Source organism: Lagenorhynchus albirostris, chromosome 16 (assembly GCF_949774975.1).
Source record: "Lagenorhynchus albirostris chromosome 16, mLagAlb1.1, whole genome shotgun sequence".
Taxonomy (NCBI): domain Eukaryota; kingdom Metazoa; phylum Chordata; class Mammalia; order Artiodactyla; family Delphinidae; genus Lagenorhynchus; species Lagenorhynchus albirostris.
This window is the reverse complement of record NC_083110.1, coordinates 50273558-50299587: the sequence shown is the minus strand read 5'-3', so window position 1 is coordinate 50299587 and position 26030 is coordinate 50273558. Positions and strand designations below refer to the sequence as shown.

At 40.5% G+C, this 26030-nt stretch overlaps 2 protein-coding genes and 1 pseudogene across 2 annotated transcripts in view; 1 reads left to right on the top strand and 2 right to left on the bottom strand.

Moving 5' to 3' along the window:
* The window catches only part of MARCHF5 (membrane associated ring-CH-type finger 5), a 52905-nt gene extending 39392 nt beyond the window's left edge, over positions 1-13513 (bottom strand). The window contains exon 1 of the mRNA XM_060126854.1: positions 13169-13513. Coding sequence (XP_059982837.1) covers positions 13169-13203 — 35 coding nt within the window. The 5' untranslated portion in view covers positions 13204-13513. The remainder of the gene's footprint in view (positions 1-13168) is intronic.
* On the bottom strand, positions 5802-6690 carry LOC132507025 (small ribosomal subunit protein eS6-like; annotated as a pseudogene).
* Positions 13514-13644: 131 nt separating the features above from the next.
* CPEB3 (cytoplasmic polyadenylation element binding protein 3) overlaps positions 13645-26030 on the top strand; it is a 178426-nt gene continuing 166040 nt past the window's right edge. Inside the window, exon 1 of the mRNA XM_060126201.1 lies at positions 13645-13769. The gene's annotated coding sequence lies outside the window, so the exon portion shown is untranslated. The remainder of the gene's footprint in view (positions 13770-26030) is intronic.

Here is a 26030-nt window from a genome sequence, read left to right as displayed (position 1 = left end):
TCTTAGATAAAAACAGCCAACAAAGATAAAACCAAACATTTTGAAATTAAAAATTCTTACTGACAATGCTATAATATTTGCATTGCAGGATCAATTTAACTATAATTCTACTTTATTACATATTTTAATGTTACAGTTTATAGGATGGCAATTTTAATACCCTTAAAAGGTGAGAACTGGCTATTTGCCATTTCAAAGGACAAAGCCAAAAACCTTTCAAGTCCACACCTAAGAAGAGGTTGTAATTTCTGACAAAATTCTAATTAAGAGTTTCTCTTTGAGTCATTTCCTCCCCTTCTTCTCTTCAATCCTCCAATCTCTAAGCAGTGTTCAGTGTGATGCAGAAGCATCATCTGAGAACTTGCTAGAAATGCAGTTTCAGGTCCCACCCCAGACCGGCAGAATCAGAAACTCTGAGGATGGGACCCAACAGTACATTTAAAAAATATATTTATTTTAAATTTCTTTAAAAATTCTTCTTTTTTTATTGCAGTAAAATATATAACATAAAATTTGCCATCTTAACCATTTTTAAGTGTATAGTTCAGTGGTATTAAATACATTTACACTGTTGTGCTACCATCACCACCACCCATCCCCATAACTCTTCATCTTATAAAACAAACTCTACACTTATTAAACAACTCTCCAATGTCCTCTCTCCCAAGCCCCTGACAGCCACCCTTATACCTTCTGTCTTTATAATTTTGACTACTCTAAGTACCTCATATAAGTGGAATCATCCAGTATTTGTCTTTCTATGTCTTCAAGGTTCATCCACATTGTAGCATATTGCAGAATATCCTTCCTTTTTACGAGGCTGAATAGTATTCCATTGTATGTATATATACCACATTTTGCTTATCCATTCATTGGTCTTAGATACTAAGGTTGCTTCCAAGTTTTAGCTATTGTGAATAATACTGTTATGAACATGGGTGTACAAATATCTCTTTGAGATCCTGTTTTCAATTCTTTTTGGATATATACCCAGAAGTGAAATTGCTGGGTCACATGGTAATTCTGTTTTTAACTTTTTTGAGGAATCACCAACGTGGTATTTCAACAAACCCTTCAGGTGATCGTGATACCGAAGTTTGAGAACCTCTGCTCTGGCCATTCTTCTTTCCTTTTTCCCTTTGTAAGTTTCCTCAACTCACCATAATACAAAAATGAAATTTTATTTTACATTCAATGTAAACATTTTTAAGCTATTTGGTTTTTAATTTAAATAGTAAGCAAAATGCTTGAGATCCTTTTTTATAAGGAAAAAAGCTGGCTAAATTTGGGGAAAAGATTTTGTGCGTTCAGGATATTCTAACTGGTTAAAGAACTTGGGATGCCTGAGTTCAAATTCCTGCTTACCACTTATTTTAGGTTTAATGACAATCTCTTTCAGAGTTTTTGTAATGCAGCGGTTCTTAACCTGAGGTTCATGAAAAATTTACGGGATTGGTAAATTTGGATGGGAAAAAAAGTAATTATACCTTTATTTTCACTAAACTCTAAATAAAATTCAGTTTTCCTTCAATGATGAATAAACAACTCATAGTAATATTAGCATACAGCAATTAGAAATTAGTACAGTGACCAGAAATTTTCCTATTACAGCTGTGCAGATCTCAAAATAACATTTAACCCACTGCTAATTTGAAATTAATTATCAGACCCACCAGTAACAGACCTTGTATTTGTTTTAAAGCTCATATTACCATGTCAGATTTTTAATATTTTGGTAGCTGTATTTCAACGTAATTTGTCCATTTCTGACCTGTATATTTTGTTTTATTCTTTCAAAACATTCTGAGAAGGAACCCATAAGCTTAACTAAACTTCCAAAGGAGTTCTCAGCATAAAAAAGGTTTTATGTTAAAATTCCCTATGGTAGAACCCTCCTACACTGTTGGTGGAATTGTAAACTGGTACAGCCACTATGGAAAACAGTATAGGGGTTCCTCAAAAAACTAAAAATAGAGTTGTCATATTATCCAGCAATCCCACTCCTGGGCACATATCCAGACAAAACCATAATTCAAACAGATGCATGCACCCCTGAGTTCACAGCAGCACTATTCACCATAGCCAAGACATGGAAACAACCTAAATGTCTACCGACAGATGAATGGATAAAGAAGATGTGGTGTGTACACACACACACACACACACACACACACACAGAAATACTCCTCAGCCATAAAAAAATGAAATAATGCCATTTGAAGCAACATGGATGGACCTAGAGATTATCATACTTAGTGAAGTAAGTCAGAAAGTGAAAGACAAATACCATATGATATCACCTACATGTGGAACCTAAAATAGAACACAGGGCTTCCCTGGTGGCGCAGTGGTTGAGAGTCCGCCTGCCGATGCAGGGGACGCAGGTTCGTGCCCCGGTCCGGGAAGATCCCACATGCCGCGGAGCAGCTGGGCCCGTGAGCCATGGCCGCTGAGCCTGCGCGTCCGGAGCCTGTGCTCCGCAACGGGAGAGGCCACAACAGTGAGAGGCCCACGTACCACAAATCAATCAATCAACCAATCAATCAATCAAATAGGACACAAATGAACTTATCTATGAAACAGAAACAGACTCACAGACAAAGAGAACAGACTTGTGGTTGCCAAGAGGGAGGGATGGATTGGGAGTTTGGGATGAGCAGATGCAAACAAATATATATAGAATGGATAAACAACAAGGTCCTACTGTATACCACAGGGAACTATGTTCAGTGTCCTGTGATAAGCACAGAGAAGAAGAATACGAAGGAGAATGTATGTAGGTGTGTGGCTGAGTCACTTTGCTGTACAGCAGAAATTAACACAACATTGTAAGTCAACTATACTTCAGTAAAATAAATTTAAAAAAAAAGATTCTCTATTGTAAAGGATTAAACAAGTGATCATGAAACTGCTTAAGAACTGTCTGGCACATACATAACCACCAAATGAACAGTAGCAATAATGACACCAATAGAGATGAGAAAGATGGTGTCAACTTTACATCTATGCCTAGATTTTTATGGATGCATTTTCTTACCTAAATTAGCACATACAGCAGTTCTGCCTGGCACCCTGGTATTCAGTGGAAAAGGTCCTGGATTCTTGATCATCCCCAATTGTTGAATAGGCCAACACCACTGCTTAAGATATTTATTCAAATCCTCAATTCATTTTCTCCCACCCCTCTTTTCCTTCCACTAGGTTGTCTAAATGCCGCCTGCTTGCTGATAATACACACTCACAATTTACTTCCACACCTTTCCACCAGCCAAGTTAGTGCTCATTAGGTTACAGAGTAAAGGGAGATCTGGGAATTATCATGATTGGTTCAGAGATCAAAGAACAAATCACTATTATAATATGAAGACATGAAAAAAGAACTAGACAATTCTAAAGAATATTACTTATTCCTTAAAATAAATGTATGGCCTTACTGGTACTGGTAATGTCACTAATCTGTATGTATGACATGTCACTCTTTATAAAAAAAAATCATTTACTTCTATGTAATTTTAAATTAAAATTATAACTTTTTTCCAATTATTGATATAAATCCTTTTCAACAGTAAAATTTATAAAGTTATAGGAATATACATCTAATTCACCTTAAATCAAAGAGTATTCAAGATCTCCCCCTAAATTAACTTGAACGTACTTAGTATGCTCACTATTTGATGCCAGAAGAAATACATTTAAGGAACTTACAATCTAGTTAAGGAACAAATATATGCATAGAAGGATCACATAAAAAAAAACCACACAAAACACTGAGTGCTAAGAAATGATGCTGGTGACCAAAGGTAATATAGAAATGTGATGATGACCATAAGAAACACAGGATGAAATAGCTGAGAAAGTTTCATGAAAAGGAAGAACTACAAATGAGATGACAATTGGGGAATGAAAAGAATAAGGGTATCTGAAGAAAGAATAACAGCATAAACAACCTTAGACATAGACATGAGCATATGATCATGGACAATGATAAAACCAATGTGGTTGGAGCAGAGAGGTTTTAAAATAAAGCTAGGTATTACAAACCAGTTGGCAAAGGATGGATGACAAAGGTAACCTCACTTCACAGGGTTCATTTGTGACTAAACTAGTTTATATGATTAAGTTAATTATTTTAAAAGTACATGGGGAAAAAAGGGGAGGAAACATCAATAGAATAGTTTCTCACTGGCACATAAATTAACGAAGCAAGATAGGTATGGTTATCTAATAAAACAGTTGGCAGTAAAGTCTACCTTTGTAGACTCAGACTGTAGGTGTTTATAGTGGATTATTAGAAAGATCTGGAAAATCATAGGCTCCTGCCTATGATCACTTTGGTGAAAACTGGAGGGAAACAGAATAGAAGAGTTCCAGAATACAGGAGTGAGAGCAATGAAACAAGCTTTATATTGCTGTTGTTGTTATATATGGTGCCTTACCAATGTATTTCCATGACTGTTTTAAGGAAAGAGAACATGTCCTTAATTCAGAAGATGCTTAGAGGGGGCTTCCCTGGTGGCGCAGTGGTTGAGAATCTGCCTGCCAATGCAGGGACACGGGTTCGGGCCCTGGTCTGGGAAGATCCCGCATGCCGCGGAGCAACTAAGCCCGTGAGCCACAACTACTGAGCCTGCGCGTCTGGAGCTTGCGCTCCGCAACAAGAGAGGCCTGCGCACTGCGATGAAGAGTGGCCCCCGCTCGCCACAACTAGAGAAAGCCCTCGCACAGAAACGAAGACCCAACACAGCCAAAAATAAAAAATAAAAATAAAAAAAAAAAGATGATGCTTAGAGAACCATGCTCTGGTTAATCCAAGGAACGCCTAAATTTAACAATGGAAAAAACTGCAAACTGCTTGCTTTGTCTCAGGATTAAAAGTGTCACATCCCATGTATTTTTAAACAGGAACTATACCATCAAGAAGACTAAAAATCTGGGATTTCCCTGGTGGCGCAGTGGTTAAGAATCTGCCTGCCAGTGCAGGGGACACGGGTTCCAGCCCTGGTTCGGGAAGATCCCACATGCCACGGAGCAACGAAGCCCGTGTGCCACAACTACTGAGACTGCGCTCTAGAGCCCACGAGCCACAAATACTGAGCCCAAGTGCCACAACTACTGAAGCCCACGTGCCTAGAGCCCATGCTCTGCAACAAGAGAAGCCATCCAATGAGCAGCCCGGGAACTGTAATGAAGAGTAGTCCCCACTCGCCGCAACTAGAGAAAAGCCTGCGCGCAGCAACAAAGACCCAAGGCAGCCAAAAATAAAAATAATAAATAAATTTTAAAAATTAAAAAAAAAAGACTAAATATCCCTTTATATGTCTGTCCAGCCAAGTGGAATAGAAGTTAAAGTATTTGGATTTATCAAAGAGCTACCACAATTATGACACATTACAAAAAAGGGAAAGGGAAATACCCCACAATGAAAGCGATCATTTACTAAGCATATATTCATGCCATGCGCTTTGTCTCTGATCTTCACAAACTCTGCAAACATAATTATTTCTGTCTTAAATAAATAAGGAAACAAAAGCCCAGAATGGTTAAACAGTCTGCCCAAGGCCTCATGGTTAAGTAGAAAGGCATGGATGCAACCTACGCCTCAACTCTAAAATATGAGCTTTTTTGTAAATTATATCCCAATAAAAAAAAAATTAAGTTAAAAAATTTAAAAAAACACCAAAAACATCAGCTTTTATCACTATACCATGCTGCCATATGGATAGTGTATTCTGAGAAAATTTTCCATTTCTCATTTCTAAGGAAATTATAGCCAGTACAAGTTATTATGTGTTTCATTTTTTTTTTAATGTCTGATCTTATTTATTTGTTACTCTTAGAACATCTCATTTTTGACTGGACTCAGACTTAGAAGTAGAAGCTCTCAGAGAGGACAGCCTCCGTCTCTTGGCAATCTGTTCATGGCGTTTTTCTTTGGCCTCCTTCATTCTCTTGGCCAAAAGTTTAGCATATTCTGCAGCCTCTTCCTTATTTTTCTTAGTACACTGTTTCTTCAGAGCAATTTGCCGACGTTTGTGTTGCAGAACACGTGGAGTAACAAGACGCTGAATCTTGGGTGCTTTGGTCCTAGGTTTCTTACCTTCTTTGTTTAGGGGCTTTCTCACAACGTACTGATGGACATCATCTTCTTTAGAGAGACTGAAAAGTTTGTGGATTCTGCTAGCTCTTTTGGGCCCCAGGCGATGAGGCACAGTAGTATCAGTGAGTCCAGGAATATCCTTCTCCCTTTTACAATGACCAAATTGAGAACGCTCAGATTGGCATCCACAATGCAACCCCGTACAGATTTGCGCTTTCTTTCTCCAGTCCTCCTTGGTCTGTCACAGGAATGCCCCTTACTCAGTAGCAGGCAGACTCGGCCATGGGTCAAGACACCCTGCTTCATGGGGAAACCCTGTTTGTCGTTCCCACCACTGATTTGGACCACATAACCCTTCCATTCTTCACCCAGAGTGTCAGCAGCAACTTCTGTGGCCATATGCTTCTCATAAAAGGTACGAAGTTTTCGTTCATCGTCCACTTCAATGAGTTTCTGGCAGCCAGTGGCCGGGAAAGAAGTGTTCAGCTTTATTCTGAAGCGGCTGACCGTCTCCGGGGCGCCACAAAAAAGAGCTATGTGTTTTGTTTTTGCTAGGGTACTTTTAAGCAGCCATAAGGAGCTTTCACTAGAGATCTAAACCCCTGCCAGTGTATTCCAAGGTGCCATATAAATGTTACCATCTTTCATCTTATGAACTATGGCATGTTAAGAGTTGGGAGGCATGTATGTACATGTGGCCTGTAAAGAACTGCTACATGAATCTGGAGAAGGGGGGAAATATTTCTGGCGAAATGGTCAGAAAAGCTTTATAAATGAGGCAGAAACTAAACTGGGTCTTGAAGAGTGGGTAGAATTTTGAAAGACAAGATAGTGAAAAGAACACAGGACAGTGAGTGAATCAGTTTGGCCTGGGCAAAACATATATACTTTATGAACTCATTCTATTTTTTTTTTTTTTTTTTTTTTTTTTGCGGTATGCGGGCCTCTCACTGTTGTGGCCTCTCTCGTTGTGGAGCACAGGCTCTGGATGCGCAGGCTCAGCGGCCATGGCTCATGGGCCCAGCCGCTCCGCGGCATGTGGGATCTTCCCGGACCGGGACACAAACCCGTGTCCCCTGCATCGGCAGGCGAACTCTCAACCACTGCGCCACCAGGGAAGCCCTGAACTCATTCTTAAACAGAAGCAAAGCTTTAAAAAGGTAGCTGGTGCCAGCCATATACTCACTGTCTTAAACATAATAGAGAGCACAATAAATATGATTATGGAGGGTCTTGAAGGCCAGGTTAAAGAATTTGAACTTAAGCTTAATAAGCAATTAAGAAAATACAGAAGGTTTTGAGCAAATAAATATTTGGTGCTTCAGTAAGATTATTCTAGGCACTGATATGTCATAAATGGTGAAAAGACAGACACCATGATTCAACAGTGTCTCCAATGTACTTTCCCCTTCTGGGGAAATGGGATAGGGAACAGTTTCTGATCTCAGTGAACTTCCACTTGAATGTGCATGGTGGTGGTGGTAAAGGGTATGTGTGGAAGGCTCTGAGACCTGGGATAGGTGCATTAAAAAAAAAAATTACCAGGGCTTCCCTGGTGGCGCAGTGGTTGAGAGTCTACCTGCCGATGCAGGGGACACGGGTTTGTGCCCCGGTCCAGGAAGATCCCACATGCCGTGGAGCGGCTGGGTCCGTGAGCCATGGCCACTGGGTCTGCGCGTCCGGAGCCTGTGCTCCGCAACAGGAGAGGCCAAAATGGTGAGAGGCTCACAAACCACACACACAAAAAATTACCATACGGTGTGATGTACTAAAATGAATGCATAAAGGTTCTATGGAAAAACAGGAAGAAGTAACTCACTCTGCCTGAAGGAGCTGTGTAATGCTTCAAGGTGATACTTGAGCTGAATTCTAAGATGGGTCAGAGTTAGTCAGGTGTCAAAAGGGAGGAAGTCATCTAAAGCAAAAATAAGAAGATGTACAGCAGGGTATATCCAGAGGACAGTGAAGTGCAGTGCAGAAGAGTATGGTTAAGGAAGGTTGGGGCTGGCTTGGATAATTAATAGAGCTAAACCTCTTCACCAGGGCCTTGAAAGTTTAGAATTTATCCTATAGGTGATGTAGAGACCGACAGCTTTTAAAGTATGGAAACTCCATGATAATTGTGCCTTGGCCAATTCTGGTACCACTCTATTAAGTCAAACTGGGAAATTCTGGTACCACTCTGCAAGTCAAACTGGTAGAGAAAAACTAGAGTCAGAGAAAGAAGAATCTATAGTATCTGATAAGCAAGTGGATTTGGAGGAAAAAAGCAAAAAAGAAAAAAAAGATGTAGGTCTTATGGCTGGTAGACTAGAAGAATGGTCCTATCAAAGGCCAAAATTGGGAAGTCAAGATAAGTAAACACCAGGGAAATAGCAGTAGTTTAGTTTTAGATACGTTAAGGCGCTCGTAATGCTCTGTATACACAAATGGAAATGTCTACTGGGCAGCTAGAATGCAGACACTAAAATGTGGGAAAGAGGTCAGGAATAAAGACATAAATCTGGGAGTCACTCAAATAAAGGTGATAGTGAGATAGTAAGCAGGGATACTTTTCAGAGAAGAATGAGAAGTGCTGAGGATTGAACCATACTGACTGAAGAGAGTAAGGGTAAGGTGATATATAAGAGGCGAAAAAAGTAAAAGACAAATAGTGTGGTAGACTAGAACACAGTTTCAAGAAGTTAGGGGGTGGTGGTCACCAGTTTCATCTCCACTACATATATGTCAAGGACATGAGGACCAAGAAAAGAAGTCATTAGGTTTACCAATTAAGAAATTATTGGTAACCTTCAGTATACTTTTAGTAGAGCTACGGACAAGAAAGGTGGATGAAGATCAAATTACAACAAGAGATGATAAGGAGAAAATAAGAATATAAATGTCACAAACAGGGAAACAGATTTAGAAAGAAAAAGAGTGATAAGTGAATACAATGGATTATATATATATTCTCTTTAATTGCTGTATATCACAGAACTCAGTATTTTAAAAAGTCAATTGTAGATTGATATATTTAAATTTTAGAAACAAGAACAAAACTATGAATTACATATGGTATATATAAAAGCATTAAACAAAGACTGGAAGAACATAAACCCATTTATGATAGTGGAGTGGGGATGGGGAGAAGATATGGGACTGGGGATAGTGGCCAAAGGGGACTTTATCTGTAATGTTTCCACTTTTTACATAGAGATGGAAGCAAATACAACTAATTGCTAATTTTTTAAATTCTAGGTATTGTTCTGTAAATGTCAAAATGGGATAGTGATATGATTGGAGTAAATATGCTTCAGAGAATGAGAAGTCGCTTTAATGGAAACTAGAGATGGTTATATAAATAAGAAGATAATATAGTACGTTCCTATCAGAACACTCTACAGCCTCTAAAAGGATGTACATGTGTGGCTGACAACATCCTGAGAGTGGGGATTCTAATTCACTTTGCCACTGCAGGAGGCTCGTGGGGAGCAGATGATTCTCCCTGCTTTTCTTCCCATTTGACTGTTCTGGGGACACTGGCTACATGCCTTGCCTACTCACCAGGTGCAAGTAAGTGATGCAAACAACCTCAACAAATTCCTGACTGTTTAATGTGAAAGGGGTACACAAAAGTCAAGTTTCCAGAAGCATCTCTCACCAGGCTTTAAACCTGAGGTTCATTCCTGCAGTTTGTTACAGTATTCTTTGTATTCTCTATACATTTAATCCTAATTTTGAGAAATAAAAGAGAAAACGAGAAAGTTTAATGGTGATAGAATAATATATAACAGACCTCTCCTTAAAAAAGTATGGCAATGAAGGGAAGGAAGAGAAACTGACCGAGATTCAGAGAGCCTGACGTAAAAGGTTTGAGTTTATGAATGGTTATAATTTCAGGGCAATGATTTGTGATCCCAAATCATTCATGACACTAGAAAACCACCCACTTTCCCACCCCCTTTCTCAAACAATTTAAAAGGTTCAAATGATAAATTTATATAAAACAGTTGCTTACTGTTTATAAAAATGAAAGGCAATCAAAATATATATCTATATATACTCTTTCTATCTACAAATACTGCAATAATAAAATTTATCAAGATAAACAATTGCTAAACTAAATTATTCACAAAGGACAAGGCAATTGAACTTCAGCTATTAATAAGTTGCTATTAATTAAAAAACCTTGAAAGACTAAGTGTATAAACTGAACATACCATCCATGTTATGTAAATATAATCTTCATTTTATTTGACAGTTTATGGAACACAAACCTCACTAGAATTAAAGCTCCATATGAGCATTTTTGCTTATGTTCACTACCACCATATATCGAGGACCTAGAATGGTACCAGGCAAATGCATCGATATTTATTAAGTCAATTCATTAAATACAAATGTTTAATAAGCACTAAAATATACCTAATTTTAACCTAGAAGCAGAAGAACAATATATGTTATACACATTTCCTAATCTTCTCAAGGACAGAACTTGCACTGAAGAAATAAAAATAAGGGCAAGTTTCTGAGCTAAATTCTATCCCTCAAAAATTGCCACCCAAAGACCAAGCTGGGGGGAAGCCAAATTCAAAGCAAGAATTCTAGGTCCTAACAGGTTGACATATTTTAGTCTGTTGGGCCTGTCAGCATTCAACCCATCAAGTATCTTTGTGTTCAATTTGCATGTAGGGCCAGCCCAGATTAAGATGATACTGTAAATATGGAGATGGGTGTGTGTGGTGGGGAGAGAATTGCTACATTAGTTGGTTACACTAGAATCTTAAATACCTTCTGTGTGCCTAACATATGAATAGCATTTTATTGTTTTATAAAGTGCTTACACGTGTTCTCATTTATACAATCCTGTGAGGTAGGATATTGCCATTTTATAAATGAGGATGTAGAACCTCAGAATATAAGTCCAAAGTCACATAGCTAGTATGTGGCAAAATGAGAATTTTAAGATTTCTGGCCAAGCTTACATCACTAAAATGTACTCTTATCATGAAATAATCCCTTGGGATTTAGGGTAGTGGGAATTCCCTGGAGGTCCAGTGGTTAGGACTCCACACTTCCACTGCAGGGGGCCCGTATTCAATCCCTGGTCCTGGCTGGGGAACTAAGATCCCCCAGCAAGCTGTGCCGCGTGACCAAAAAAAAAAGTGATTTTCAACTACAATAAACATCTGGAAAACTTTTGAAAATATACATGCTCAGGCCCCATTCTCCAGAAATCTGTGAATTAATTGGTTGTGGGCAGAGCCAGGCATCCATCCATATTTTAAAATGTTCCCCCGGTTGATTCCAACGTGGGGCCACGGTGCAAAACACTGACTTAGATAATAAAGATCTTTGAACGTCATCTTAAGAATCTACCTTGAGGTATGTCAAAAAGGTGCCGAAGATGAGGGAAGCCAGTATTATAGTCACCTGTTTCAGTACATGCAGCCAGAATTTCCATGTTTCTATTAGATGTTTTAAATGCCTGGCTAGCACTCCTTGGCTTTTTTACTTTTATGGAAATCTCCAAAGAGTGTATGAAAGCCAGATCAGCTTTTGGACACAAAAACTTTTCTAAAAGTCACCTACATAAAAGTGAAAGCAGCAGGCCCTCAGAGGGGGGAAAAAAATTAATTACAAAATACCCAGCACCAGAATAGGGTCTCATTTGATTGGAATTGGCAGTGGCAGAAAGTGGTCTCCTGTGGGCATATTTCAGTAGTCCTATATAATTTGTCAGTATGGTAAATTATAATTTACCTCGTAAAACCTGGTAAATTATCAAACCCCTAGACCACTGGGAAAAATGACAAAAAAGTTCATGCATTTATTCATTAAAGAAATATTTACTGATGACCTGCTTAGTGCCAGGCTCTGCTGTAGGTTTCAAAATAAATAATGATGTGTAAGTTTCTGCCTTCCAGGAGCTTGTAAACTATTTACATAAAAAGGGGTTAGTCAATACAACTTGACCTGAATGCTCCCCTCAAACAAGGGCTGGATTAATCACTGGGACACCCCAACTGGAAAAAGTCAGTACATGATTTCTATCAACTTAGATGTCTCAAAATTCTAAGCTCCAAAGGAAATGTCTGTCACTGTGGAAGAAGATGTACTCTTGAGTGACTTCTGTTCTGGGTGTGATCCAAACAGCATTTAACTGGGTATAATCTCATTTAAGGTTGGCCTTTCATTGCCAACCTTAAAGTTGGACTTTTCCTCAGTAGGAAAACCTGTACTACACGCTGAACTGGGTGGCAAATGGTCTACTGAGAGTTGTAGGCAACCAAACATGCATTAGCCTGTAGCACTGGCTAGGCCAGGAAGCTATGTCGTGGCTTAGGGGAAAATGTGGAGTAAGGGTCTCCAAAAACTCATGGTAGAACCCATGGCCTAGAATTTCAACAGCAGAGGGCGGTGCAGCCGATTTCACAGAAAGAGTTTTACAGACAAGCCCCCCCCCAGGAACTTGCCCCATGATAAGATGAAACTTTATCAGTGAACTCAACGAATGGTAAAATACGCTAAGTGTTTAGGGTTGGACTTACGGCTGTTTTCATAACCTCTACTCTGGTCTGACCGTTAAAGTCCCTTGCGGGTACTCGTGACCTTATAGTTTGAGGTGGGGATGGGATGGGGGAGGAAGGAGGAATGAAGTCAGTCTATAAGGCTTTCCAAAAGAATGCTTATCCTTGGTTTTTGGAAGGAGTGTACAAATTGGAGAGGGATCACTCCCCAGAGAATTAGTCTGGTCCTTCTTGCCAGTGACAGCGCTGACAAACACGTTACAACACAGTTTGGGGGGAGGGGAGGAGGACAGTAAGAAAAAGAAACTAATTCTCTGGGTTCACACGAACCCCTCTCACTTCGCAACGGCGTTCGGACAAAACCAGACGCCAATCCGTAACTAAGTTTCGCTTTAAGTCTACGCACCCAGGCCGCCCGCTCCGTCCTCCCCCAAGTACGGACTCCAAACTTTCTGCCCCTCACTCGGCCCCCAGGCCGTGGAACTCCTCCCGGCAGGCTAGGCTCCGCTCCGAAGAGCCCCGAGGCCCGGCCCGCGTCCTCCCCCAAGGCTGCCCGTACCTGTCCAGCATCTGCTGTAGGGCTTGGTCCGGCATCTTCGTCGGAGGCGACGCACTCGCCTCCCCAGTGGGCCCGGTCAGGGCCGGGCCCAGGGACAATAGCACTGAGAGGCGGCGGAGTAGGCCTCAGTCCGGCGGCAGCCGCGAACCCCCCACCCAGCCTCCCGGGGCGGCTCCGCGAGCCCGGAGGTGGCGGTGCGCGGCCTGCGGGCGTCGGGAGGAGGCGGTGGGGAGCGAGGAGGAGGAGCCTGGGGCGGGGAGGCGGCGATCGCGGCCCGGGTTCCTGCCCGTCGGCCCAGGGTTCCGGTCCATGGACCGCGGGCGCCGAGTTGCTGCCGGCGGAGGAGCTACCTCTGTGAGGTAAGAGTCACCACTTCAGTGCGCGCCGGGGTCACGACGCAAGGCGGCCCAGAGCAGCCTGGGAGATGTAGTCCTCGGACCGTCCCCGCAAGAGGCTGCACAGCCCGCCCCGACCACCGCCGTCGCGCCCGCCGCCGCCCGGCCGGCGCCCTCCCGTTTCCTTCCTCCAGGGGGAAAAATGTCCTGCGGGCCGCTTTCCAGGAAGCAGCGGGATGTGCCGCTCCACCGTCAGTAGCATCAAGGTCAGCCCTCCCTGCCTGTTTCTTTTCTCTCAGCTCTCGTGCTCAGGTGGGACCGAGCCAGGTGAGGGGGGGGGCGGGCTAAAGGGCCATTTCTCGGCAGGGTCCCCAGTCGCGGCCGCGGCGTCGGGGCGGGCCGTGGCGGGCTTGGGGGTGGCAGAAGTGCCTTCTGAAGCCCTCGGCGCTGGGGCCAGCGTCTGCCGCGTCTGAACCCATTTTGGGGAGTTACGCAACCCCCGTGAGGGGTCGGATGCTCTAGTACGTGAGGTTATTCCTGAGGGGTCGGCAGGGCAGTGGCTGCCTAGACGAGGTGGTTCCCACCAGAACCTCTCGGTGTATGTTTGCCCGACGAGGGGTGGGGTGGGGGAGAGGGGCGGGGTAATGGGGGGAGTTTATTCCCTCCCTCTCTAGGAACCTTCTAAAATGTGCCTGGGCTTTCAAGGGCTCGTCAGTAGTCTCCAAACGGAACGTGTTCATGAATAAACAGCTCTTGCTTACTCAGCTGTGGGTCGTCAGGGGTGTTTGTTTCTCTCTCTGCTGCTGGTCGCAGTTAACAATTTCTAGTCGCCTTGACACCTCCAAGCAGGTGGATGTGTGTGTGTGTGTGGGGAGGGGAGGGGATCAAAAGGGGAAAATCGTGAATCGCTCGTTGGTTTATATTCTCTGACGCTCTAGGGACAGCTTTGGCGGGAGGAAAAGAGCTGTTGGCTAACAGGAATGCGTCTTTTGGATGACCTGTGACGTTCTCTAGGGCAGCGATTGGTAGGATGTCTGGTAGTTTTCCCCTGATTATGCCTAATTTCTGCGGCAAGAGGTTTGAGTTTTCTTTAAATTAAAATGTGTTGCTTAAGCTCTTTATTTTTTTTTTACGTAGAATTTTATAATCCGCTCCTAATTCTTTGCTCAAAGTCTGCTTCCTGAATATATTTGAACTAGAGTGTACATCACCAGGAAGAAAAACAAAAATAACATGTGACCAGAAGTTTATTTGGCCTCCGATTTCTGAAAGATGCTTTTATGAAAAGCTTTGGGAATTTACATGACTAATTATAATTAATGCTTCACCTTTTTCTCATGAAATGAGAAGCAGGCCCCTGACAGGGGAGGGAAATAAGTAATTTAATCCGGGTGTTTGATATTTTAAATTCCTATTTATTGCTACTCCTACTGGGTAAGTCTTCCCTTACTGCGTATTTATCTCTTAAGCAATTGTCAGCCACAAGGAGATTGATACATACATGCCGCTCAAAAAATAGAATTTGATCTTAGCATATTGAAAATAAAAGAATTTATATTAGCATTTTCATGAAAATTCTGTTTCCTGGCTGTGTCAAAAATCCTTTGAAATAGGAAAAAGAATTTCTGTTATTCATCTTAAGAGTGATTAGCAAAAGAAAAAAAAAAAAAGCGATAAGCACCTGACCTAGTAATTCCACTCCTTGGTATCTGCCTAGGAGAAATAAAAACATATGTCTACACAAAGACTTGTATGCCAACATTCACAGCAGCATTATTCCTAATAGCCAAAAAGTGGAAACAACCCAAATACCCATCAACTGATGAATGGATAAACCAAGTGTGGTATAGTCATACAACAGAATGTGATTAGGTTATAACAAGGAATGAATTTCTGATACATGTGACAATATGGATGAACCTTGAAAACATTATGCTAAGTGAAAGGAGCCAGTTACAAAAACAACATATTGTATGATTCCATTTATATTAAATGTTAAGAATAAATTCATAGAGACAAAGTAGATTAGTGGTTGCCTAGAGCTGGAAGAGTTGGGGAGTAATGGGGAGAGATTGCTAACGGGTATGAGGTTTCTTTTGGGGTTGATGAAAATTTCCAGAATTAGAGTGGTGATGGTTACACAACTTTGTGGATTATATTGCAATTAAAAAAATAAGATATAACAAAATTAGATTCTGGTGATGGTGGCACAGCTCTGTAAATATACTTAAAAAACTGAATTGTATGCTTAATATGAGTTAATTTTCTACTATGTAAATTACATCTCAGTAAAGCTGTTAAAAAATTAGCTCCATAGAAAATGTTCATAAGGACATCTAAAGAGAAACAGACCAACAGATAACTGATAATTCTTTAACTTTAATTTTTTATATTTTTTAATTAGTATGGACAAAAATCATGATTGATAGAACTCATGAAATAAATTCCTTCAGATAAATTTGAAATGGGTGACACACATAGCTTGAATTTCAGTATTGTTTGTCAACTTTGTTTTCCTTGGCTCTTGTGTTTTCAGATAAGACTTGGAATAATTGGAATTATAATTTACTTTCTGATTTTGAAGGAAAAAACTTCTTACTTACTTAGATCTTAGGCTGACCCCCCCGCAAATAAAAAGTTGAAATGCACTTATGCATTAATAATTTTATGATGGATTTAGAAATACCTGAGTATGGAACTGTTTTAAATATGTTAGGAAATTTAAAGTAGTATATTACTTTTATGTTCTCCCATGACACTTGTTTTGAACTGTCGGCCAAAAGGGGCCCTGGAGATATTCCAAAGAGATATATAAAATATCCAGGTGCCTTCCAAGGAGAATTGTCAATTGCCAAATTTGGTGATAAACTGCAGGCTGAGTCCACATTGCAGGCCACAGAATATTCTTCATTAATTTATTCAGCAGACATTTCCAGAGGATTTATGATGTGCCTGGGTACTCTAGTCACAAATTAAACAATAACTACCCTTTAAGAACATACAAACTACCTACCAACACTTACATTAAAAAAAATTAAAACAAGGCATTTCCATATGAAATACTACATAATGATGCATGGAAGCATATGATATGGTGCCAAATGAACTGGCCTAGAAATACAAAGTGAGGTAGAAGTTTAGAGACTGTTATGGGCTGGTGTGTTAGAGAACTTTGTGAAACAAGGGGAATTTAGGCTCTACCTTGTAGCAATAAGAATTATGTAGGTAAAGAGGTGGAGAAGGATCTTGGGTCTGGATAAGGATGAAAAGATGTAGAAAGAGGAGTTAACCTCTGTAACTGGAACTGTGTCTCTGTTGAGTAAGAGTGAAAAATATGATTGGTTAGTTAAGTAGGGAATAGTTAAAAGGCCTTGAAGCTATTAATTCTTTTGATAAGTATTTATTGAACAAGCAATATTTATGTGACAGGCACTAAGCTAGGTACTGGAGACACAATAATGAGAAAAACAAGCATGGTCCCTACTTTTGTGGAGTTTACCGTTTATAGTGGGAGAGAATCACATGAATACATTTTTTAGGTTGCAAATGTAGTACGTGGTGTTATGAGAGATAATAACTAGGGTTTTTACCTAGACAGGGAGGTCAGAAGAGTTTCTCAGCAAGTGTCCATTATGCTGAGAACTGAGGAAGAGCAACAGTTAATTGGACAAAGGGAGGAGGGAAGAGCATCCCAGGCCAAAGGACAGCATGTGCAAATACCCTGAGAAGGAAAGCCCCTTGGTGAAGAGAAGAAATTGAAACAAAGAGAGGACTTGGGGTAAAATGGGACCACAAAGGTCACTCAGTTGACAGACTCTGAAGAGCTTTGTAAGCCAATTTGAGGAATTTTGCCTTTATCCTAGAATCCTGCTGGGAGGAGGACATAAGAAATGGACTCCATTATGTAGGAAATGGAGTGTTAACTTGTAGTGGTTCCCAAACCTGCTGTGAGTCAGAGAATTACCCTGGAAATTCTGATCCATGTGCCTGTAGTTGTGCCCAATTAGCTGTTTTTTTAAAAAACAAATTTCCTAAGTGATTATTAGACCAATGGTATCTCTGCAGAAATACCGCAGTGGTTGAGAGCTTCAACTCAAACCTACATTTGAGTCTTAGCATTGCCACTCAGGGGCTCAGCAATTTGGGGTGGGTTATTGAATCTTTTTAAGCCAAAGTTTCCTCACCTTCAGGAGGAGAATTACAGAACCTACCTCACTGGGTTACTGGGAGGATTAAATGAGAAAATTCATTTAAATTGTTCAGGACAATGCTGGGTGCATGGTTAAGAGCTCCATTGGTGTTAGCTCTTAATTATTACTAAAAGTTCTTGAGTCAAGGTGAGAGTGATTTAGGGGAATTAATTTCGCAGTGGTATGCAGGGTGGGTTGGGCACAAAGACAAGTTAGGACTGGCCTAGGTCTCAGTAACTTAGCCATGGTCTGTAACTATTTCAGAAGTTTGCTTTAACACAGCTATAAGTCCTTCAAGAGCCTTAGATTGGCTAAGTAGTTTTCAAACAGATAATGTTCCTGGGTCTCTTAAAGGACTTTTATAGGGAGACCTTGGTCCCCAGAATACATTTTACTGGCTTAGCATCTATAATGTTACTTTTTTTTTTATATAAGTTTATTTATTTTATTTATTTTTGGCTGCATTGGTCTTCGTTCCTTTCTCTAGTTGCAGTGAGCGAGGGCTACTCTTCATTGCCGTGCGAGGGCTTCTCATTGTGGTGGCTTCTCTTGATGCAGAGCACGGGCTCTAGGCGCACGGGCTTCAGTAGTTGTGGCACATGGGCTCAGTAGTTGTGGCTCGCAGGCTCTAGAGCGCAGGCTCAGTAGTTGTGGCGCACGGGCTTAGTTGCTTCTCGGCATGTGGGATCTTCCTGGACCAGGTCTTGAACCCCTGTCCCCTGCATTGGCAAGCGGATTCTTAACCACTGCACCACCAGGTAAGCCCTTTAAGATTACTTTGAATTGACCTTTTCTTAATTCTGGACAGAGGCTTCACTGGCCACTTATAGAAGACAGTCTAAAACCTGTCTCTTTATCTTCATTTGCTATGCAGAGAATAGAATTTTAACGGCTAATGTCAACTCTAACGGAAAAGATATTTACAAAGGGTAAATAATTTTACAAAAAAAAATCATCATCTACTAATTAGTCTTCTTTTCCTCATAAATATTGTGGAAGACTCATTACTTTTCATTGTCCTTGGTTAAATTCCTCTCTCTGGGTTAGGTGTCCCTGGGATAAGGCAGTGGTGTGTCAAGAGTAGGTAAAAATCACAGGATAAGATGCCACATCTTCCTTCTTGTATCTTGTTTCAGGAGTATCAATTTTATGCGAAAATGTATACATAAAGAATTATTTTCTTTTTTAAACAAGCGTGGATGTCAGAGCAGCAGTTCTCAAAAAGTCGTCTAACAGACTCCTAGGGCTACCTGAGAACCTTTCCAGGAGGTATGTGAGGTCAAAGCTATTTTTATAATAATACTAAAACATTATTTGCCTCTTTCACTGCATTGGCATTTACACTGATAGCACAAGCAATGGTGGATGTAACTGCTTGTATCTTAGCACCATTAAAGGCACTGACACCAAACTGTACTAATGCTTATATAGTCTTCACTACCACACACATAGAATAAAAACAAAAGTTCACTTAAGAATGTCCTTGATTAAGCAGTAAAAAATATTCATTTATTAAATTTTGACCATTGGATATGCATATTTTAAATATTCTGTGTGATGAGATGGGAAATATGCACACTTCTGCTGCATCCAAAGTATGACAGTTGTCTCAGAGCAAAACACTTTACATGATTGAGCTACAAGCTGAACTAGCTACTCATCTGACACTATTTTACCTGAAAGACTGACAAACATTTTAAACTTTTGTGCTGTTAAGAAAGTGAAAAGACTTTCACTCATTTCAGAATGGGAGAAAATTTTTGGAAATAATATATCTGAAAAATGACCTGTGTCTAGAATATATAAAGATTTGTTGCAACTCAATAATAGAAAGGCAAAGAACCCAATTAAAAAATGGACAAAGGATCTGAATAGACATTTCTCCAAAGATATACAAATGGCCAGTAAGCACCTGAAGAGATGCTCACCAACGTTAGCCATCAGGGAAATGCAAATCGAAACCGGGATGAAATACCACTTCACTCTCCCTAGGGTGGCTATAATAAAAAAGATGAATAATAAATGATAAGTGATAATAAGTGTTGGTGAGAATGTGAGGAAGCTAGAGCTCTAGTACACTGCTGATGGGAAGGTAAAATGGTGGGGCCATTTTGGAAAACAGTCTGGCACTTCCTCAAAATGTTAAACATAAAGTTTCCGTATGACCCAGCAGTTCTACCTCCAGATATATACCCAAGAGAAATGAAAACCTGTCTACACAAAAACTTGTACATGAATGTTCATAGCAGCATTATTCATAATAGCCACAAAGTGGAGCAACCCAAATGCTTATCAACTGATATATGGGTAGATAAAATGTGTCCATACAATGGAATATTATTCAACCATAAGGGATGAAGTACTGTTAAATGCTATAGCATGGCCGAACCTTGAAAACCTTGTGCTAAGTGAAGTAAGCCAGTACGAAAGAGAACATATTCTATGATTCCATTTATATGAAGTGTTCAGAATATGTAGGTCTACAGAGACAGAAAGTAGATTAGTGGTTGCCTAGGGTTGAGGGAGATGGAGTTTTGAGGAGTGACAACTAAGGTGTGCAGGGATGTGCACCTCTTTTTGAGGTAATGAAAACATTCTAAAATTGATTGTAGTGATGACTGCACAACTCTGTGAATATACTAAAAATCACTGAAGTGTACACTTTAAATGGGTGAATTATTTGGTGTTTGACTTGTATCTCCATAAAGCTGTTGTTTAAAATAACACCAGATAAAGCCTTAAAATCCATTGTTAATTGACTGATGTATTAACTTATGACATATCAATATAACATAGTATTATATAGCTGAGCTATTGAAACAAATGAGATTATTTCTATATAGGCCGTAATGAAAAGTTGCTAAAGATGTAGTGGTCATCAGTTAGGTTTTTTTTTTGTTCCACAGAAATCAACTCTAGCTAATTCAGTCCCACTAGGGGACATTTGTTAATGTCTGGAAACTTTTTTGATAGTTAGACTAGCATCTGGTGGGTTGAGACCAGGGATGCTGCTAAACATACTATAATGCACAGAACAGCCCCTCACAACAAAGATGTTGTAGCTCAAGATGTCAATAGCGCTGAGGTTGAGAAACACTGAGCTAACTTAAACAAAAGGAAATTTATTGGAAGGAATTGGGTGAGCTCGCTGGATTGAAAGTAAGGCAGGAGAACCAGGCTGGAAGCAGCCAGATAGGCTACCACAGAGAATCGTCTTGCAGCAACATTCCATGCTCTCATATGGGTTCAGCACTGGAATGGATAAACTCCCTCCAACTGTTTGTATTCTGCTCACCGTTCAAAATCTAAGGAGAGAGCATCTAATCAATCTTCCTTGCCACTTGGCTAAAGGAAGGCAATGTACCTTGAATGAAGGCAGTTCCTCAAAAGGAAGTACATTCATTAGCAAGCACTTTTGACTATATAGTTATGATTCATTTACTATCTAGGTGCTGAGGATAGAGGAGAGCAAAAGAGACAAAAATGCTCTTGTGGAGCTTATATTCTTTTTTTTTTTGTGGTACGCGGGCCTCTCACTGCCGTGGCCTCTCCCGCTGCGGAGCACAGGCTGCGGACGCGCAGGCTCAGCGGCCATGGCGCACGAGGCTAGCCTCTCTGTGGCATGTGAGATCTTCCCGGACTGGGGCACAAACCCGTGTCCCCTGCATCGGCAGGCGGACTCTCAACCACTGCGCCACCAGGGAAGCTCCCGGAGCTTATATTCTTATGCTGCTAAATCAGGGCAGATCTTTAATAACTTAAAGAAGAATAGTTGCCAAACTCCAAAACCAATAAATACTACCCATATGTTAAGTGAAAAAAGCAGGGAGTAGATAGTATCTATAGTGTTATCCAAATTATTATTTTTTTTAACTTAGCATGTGTATGTAAGGAGATTTCTAGAAAGAAACATAGGAAATGTTTTTTGTTGTTTTTTTTTAATATTACATGTGGATGGTGAAACTGAATATGGGGAGAGAAGCCTACTTTTCACTTTATTCCCTTATGATGTTTTCATTTTCACCATGAGCATGTATTTCACAGTTAAAATTTTTTAATTAAATTAAAAAAAATCATTGGTGCAAGTGAAGGATGATTAAAGGCTTTGAAAAGTCACAATATTGGGAGTTCCCTGGTGGTCTAGTGGTTAGGATTCCGGGCTTTCAATTCCGTGGCCTGGGTTCAATCCCTGGTCGGGAACTGAGATCCCACAAACAGTGTGGCCAAAAAAAAAAGTCACAACATTATGGTGGTTCTGCTTATTATGGAAAAATGGAAAGAAAGAAAGAAAGAAGAAGAAAACCTGACTGGAAAGTGTGGCCTGTAATCATTTAACATATTTGTTGAACACCTACCTGCCTTAGGTCCTTTTTGGACAAGGTGGAATATAAGTAAATAAAATATCAAGCAGCAGCCATGTGTGAGGCACTCTGTGAGGTGCTGTAGCTGGGAGGGGATTGACATTTGAAAAAGACCTGACAGCTGCCCTTAACGACTGCCTGTTGGCATCTAGTTATTGAACACCTAATATGTGGCATGGGCTGGGCCCTATACACACATTATCTCAAACCCTAACAATGACCTTATCAGATGGATGGCTGTGTCTCTCATATCACAGATAAGAACTTGAACACTGGAGAGATGAAGTCATAGCAAATAAGTGGCATAGCTGACCTTTGAATCCAGGTGTATCTGACTTCACTGGAGAACAGTGTATGAATATGTGATAGTTAAATAACAAGTAAAGAAGAAAGTGATTTATTGCAAGAGCAATCACAGAACTACCCATGATTAATTTCTGAAGAATTTTACAGATAGATACCCCAGGAGCTCAGAAAAGGGAAGAGAAGTTGCTGCATATTGGAGTGGTCTGGGCAGGCTTCCTAGTGGAGGAGTGGTTTGAAGGTGGGTCTGGGCAGGCTTCCTAGTGGAGGAGTGGTTTGAATTGGGTCTCGAAGGAGGAGTATATGGATATGTAAAGAGAAAGGCAGTGTCAATCTTTACTAAATGCCTGCTTGAGTCTAAAAACACTTCACCTAATCCACGTAGCCTCATTTGGGAGGTGAGGAAACAGAGGCCTCCGCTTACACCCACCCCCTGCCAGGAATAGGCTCTTAATAGGCCTTAATTTTTGGCAATCTGATAGGCGTGAAGTGAAATTTCATTGTCATAGTCAAATGTTTACCTCTATTTTATAGCTTCTGTGTTTTACCTCTTGGATAAGATGAATTAATGATAGAAGAGAAAGTGTATGTAATAAACTAAAAGACCAGGATATCGTCTTTTGGGAGAATAGATATTCAGTATATGTTGTTTTCCTCTACTAAAAGAATTTTAGGCTTTTATGAAGGTATTATAACTAATATGATACCCTACAGCTGAAATCTCAACTCGGTAAGTCTGAGAAAGATCACCTATTTGTTTATTCAACACAAGTTCTTGAGCTCCAACTATGTACCAGACACTGTGGGAATACTGGGGATACAAATATATGAATAATACGTTGTTAGTCTGTTCTTGTCATCAGGTTGTTTACCATTTAATGGAAAAGACATATTGTCATATATTTATAATATATGGAAATCTGAGCCAATATATCTGCACACACTCCCTGAAACCTAGGAGTCCTCCTTGAGTCATCCTTCTCCCTCATCCCCCTACCCTTCAGTCAGTCACCAAGTGTGGTCCATTTATCTCCTAAATATCTCTCAAATCCATTTATTTTTTTTCCATTGCCCCCTCCCTTCACCCTAGTCCAGTTGCCTGTCATCTCTTACCTGGGACTACTTACTAGTCTCATAATTGGTCTCCCCACCTTTGCTTTCATCCCTCTTCAACTGGCTTGACAATTGGCCTCTCCAGTTTACTCTTTCTTCCTTCGATTCACGAGTAGAATGACTTGTTAAGAAATGTAGAACTGCTCATGGTGCCTGCTTGAAGTCCTTCTGTGGCCTGTTTAAATCCTGGTGAGAAGGAGCCAGCAGAAAACATAAATTTAGCAATTTGGGGAAAAGGGGAATAATCTATGAATTATGCCTTCTAAGCTTCATGAGGGCAGGCCAGGACCATACCTGTTTTGTTCACTATTGTATCCCCTGTGCCTTGCACAGAGCCTGGCCCTTGGCAGGTGTTCAGTAAATATTTAGCGAATTTTTAAAAGAGAGAGACACTTCTAAGGGGAGAATGAACCCTGAGATGTTTGGAATTGGAAGTATCGATACAAACTAATGATTTTATAGATATACATACATAGATAAACACACACAGATGTGTGCATACATATGCTTTTGGCTCTATCTGCTGAGAGGAGCTAAGGCAGTTATACCCCAGAACCAATGAGTATACCTAGTGCTATCTCCAATAGAGGGAACAAGGGCTCTTTGGAGAAACTGCTAATCCTAGACTAGTAGGAAAGGACAAGTACATGAACCTGGAACATCTGCAGTGCCAGAAAGTAGGGATGTGATAAAAAACTGATGGGGACATGTCAAAAGGGCCTAGGAGTCAACTTGAAGGGACCCCAATGGCCAAATCAGGGACATTTTGAGTAACATAATAAATAATGATAATGAATTATAACCTGTAGAATAAAATATGAATCTGTGAGTCTATGCTATTAAAAATAAATGAATAAATCAGGGGATAAGGAAAAACTCTTCCTTATAGTGGCATTCCAATTAATTAGAAGCGTTGATGAAAATAGCAAATCACCACTTGCAAACACCACAGGAATAATTGATATAAGCAAGAATCATTGATGGATGCTAAAATTAGTGGGTGAAAGTATGTTGATAAACAGGATGTTCACATAGTCAGAAAGTATCTTCCCAAAGATATTTAAGTAGAAAGGGGAAAATAGTAGCTTTACAGTGGAGAAATCTGGCAGACACTACCTTAACCAAGTGATCAAAGTTATCATTACCACAATGGGGCATATCCACATCATGTTCCTTTTGGAATGGTGCACTGAGAAGGACACAACATGACTTCTGTGGTATTATTGCCAAAAATGCATGACCTGAATTTGATCATGAGGAAACATCAGAGACACCAAAATTGAGGGACATTCTACCAGATAGCTTGCCTGTGTTCTTCAAAAGTTTCAAGGTCAGGGGACTTCCCTGCTGGTCCAGTGGTTAACACTCCACGCTTCCAATTCAGGGGTGTGGGTTCGATCCCTGGTCGGGGAATTAAGATCCTGCATGCTATGCTGCGTGGCCAAAAAAAATAAAGTGTCAGGGTCATGAAAGACAAATACTGAGGAATTGTCCCATATTAAAGGAGACTAAGGAGACATGACAACTAAATGCAATGTGTGATTCTTGGTTGGATTCTTAGAAGGGGCATTAGTTGGCCAGTTGGTAAAATAAGGTCTGTAAATTAGATAATAGTACTGAATCAATGTTAATTTTCTGATTTTGATAATTGCACTGCGGTCATTTAAGATGTGAACATTTGGAGAATGTGGGTGAAATGTGGAGGGAAATTCTTTTTTGTAACTTTTTTTTTTGCGGTACGCGGGCCCCTCACTGTTGTGGCCTCTCCCGTTGCGGAGCACAGGCTCCAGACGCGCAGGCCCAGCAGCCATGGCTCACGGGCCCAGCCACTCCGCGGCATGTGGGATCTTCCTGGACCGGGGCACGAACCTGTGTGCCCTGCATCGGCAGGCGGACTCTCAACCACTGCGCCACCAGGGAAGCCCTTTGTAACATTTTTGTAATTGTGAAATTATTTCAAAGTGAAACATTAAAAGTAAAATAAAGCCCCTTTTTTTTGAATTTTATTTTATTTACTTTTTTATACAGCAGGTTATTAGTTATCCGTTTTATACATATTAGTGTATGTATGTCAATTCCACTCTCCCAATTCATCCCACCACTACCACCACCCTGCCTGCCACTTCCCCCCTTGGTGTGCAGACGTAAAACTCCATTTTTAATGGTTTTGTATTGCCCTCACTTACTTTATCTTGCTTTACTTTACTCCCCACCTCCTTCCAGCTTCCCAAATGAACCCTGAACTCTAGCATGCTAGCTAGTGGCTTTCTTCTTTAGTTCCTTAAATACACCATGGTTCCTCCTCTTCAGATCCTGACGGTAAGAAGCAGCATGGTATTCTCTTTGCATGGAGCATACTTCCTTTGAAATTTATCCTTTTGTTCTTTAAGGCTCATTTTACTTACTCTAGAAAACCCCTCCCTGACCCCCTAATGCAGGTCCCAACATTGTATGGTTTCATAACATCTGGTACTTTTTCATAGCATTTGTATCACAACTGCCATGAAATTATCATGGACTTTACTGTTTAAAGTCCCTCTCATTCACTAGAAATGAATGT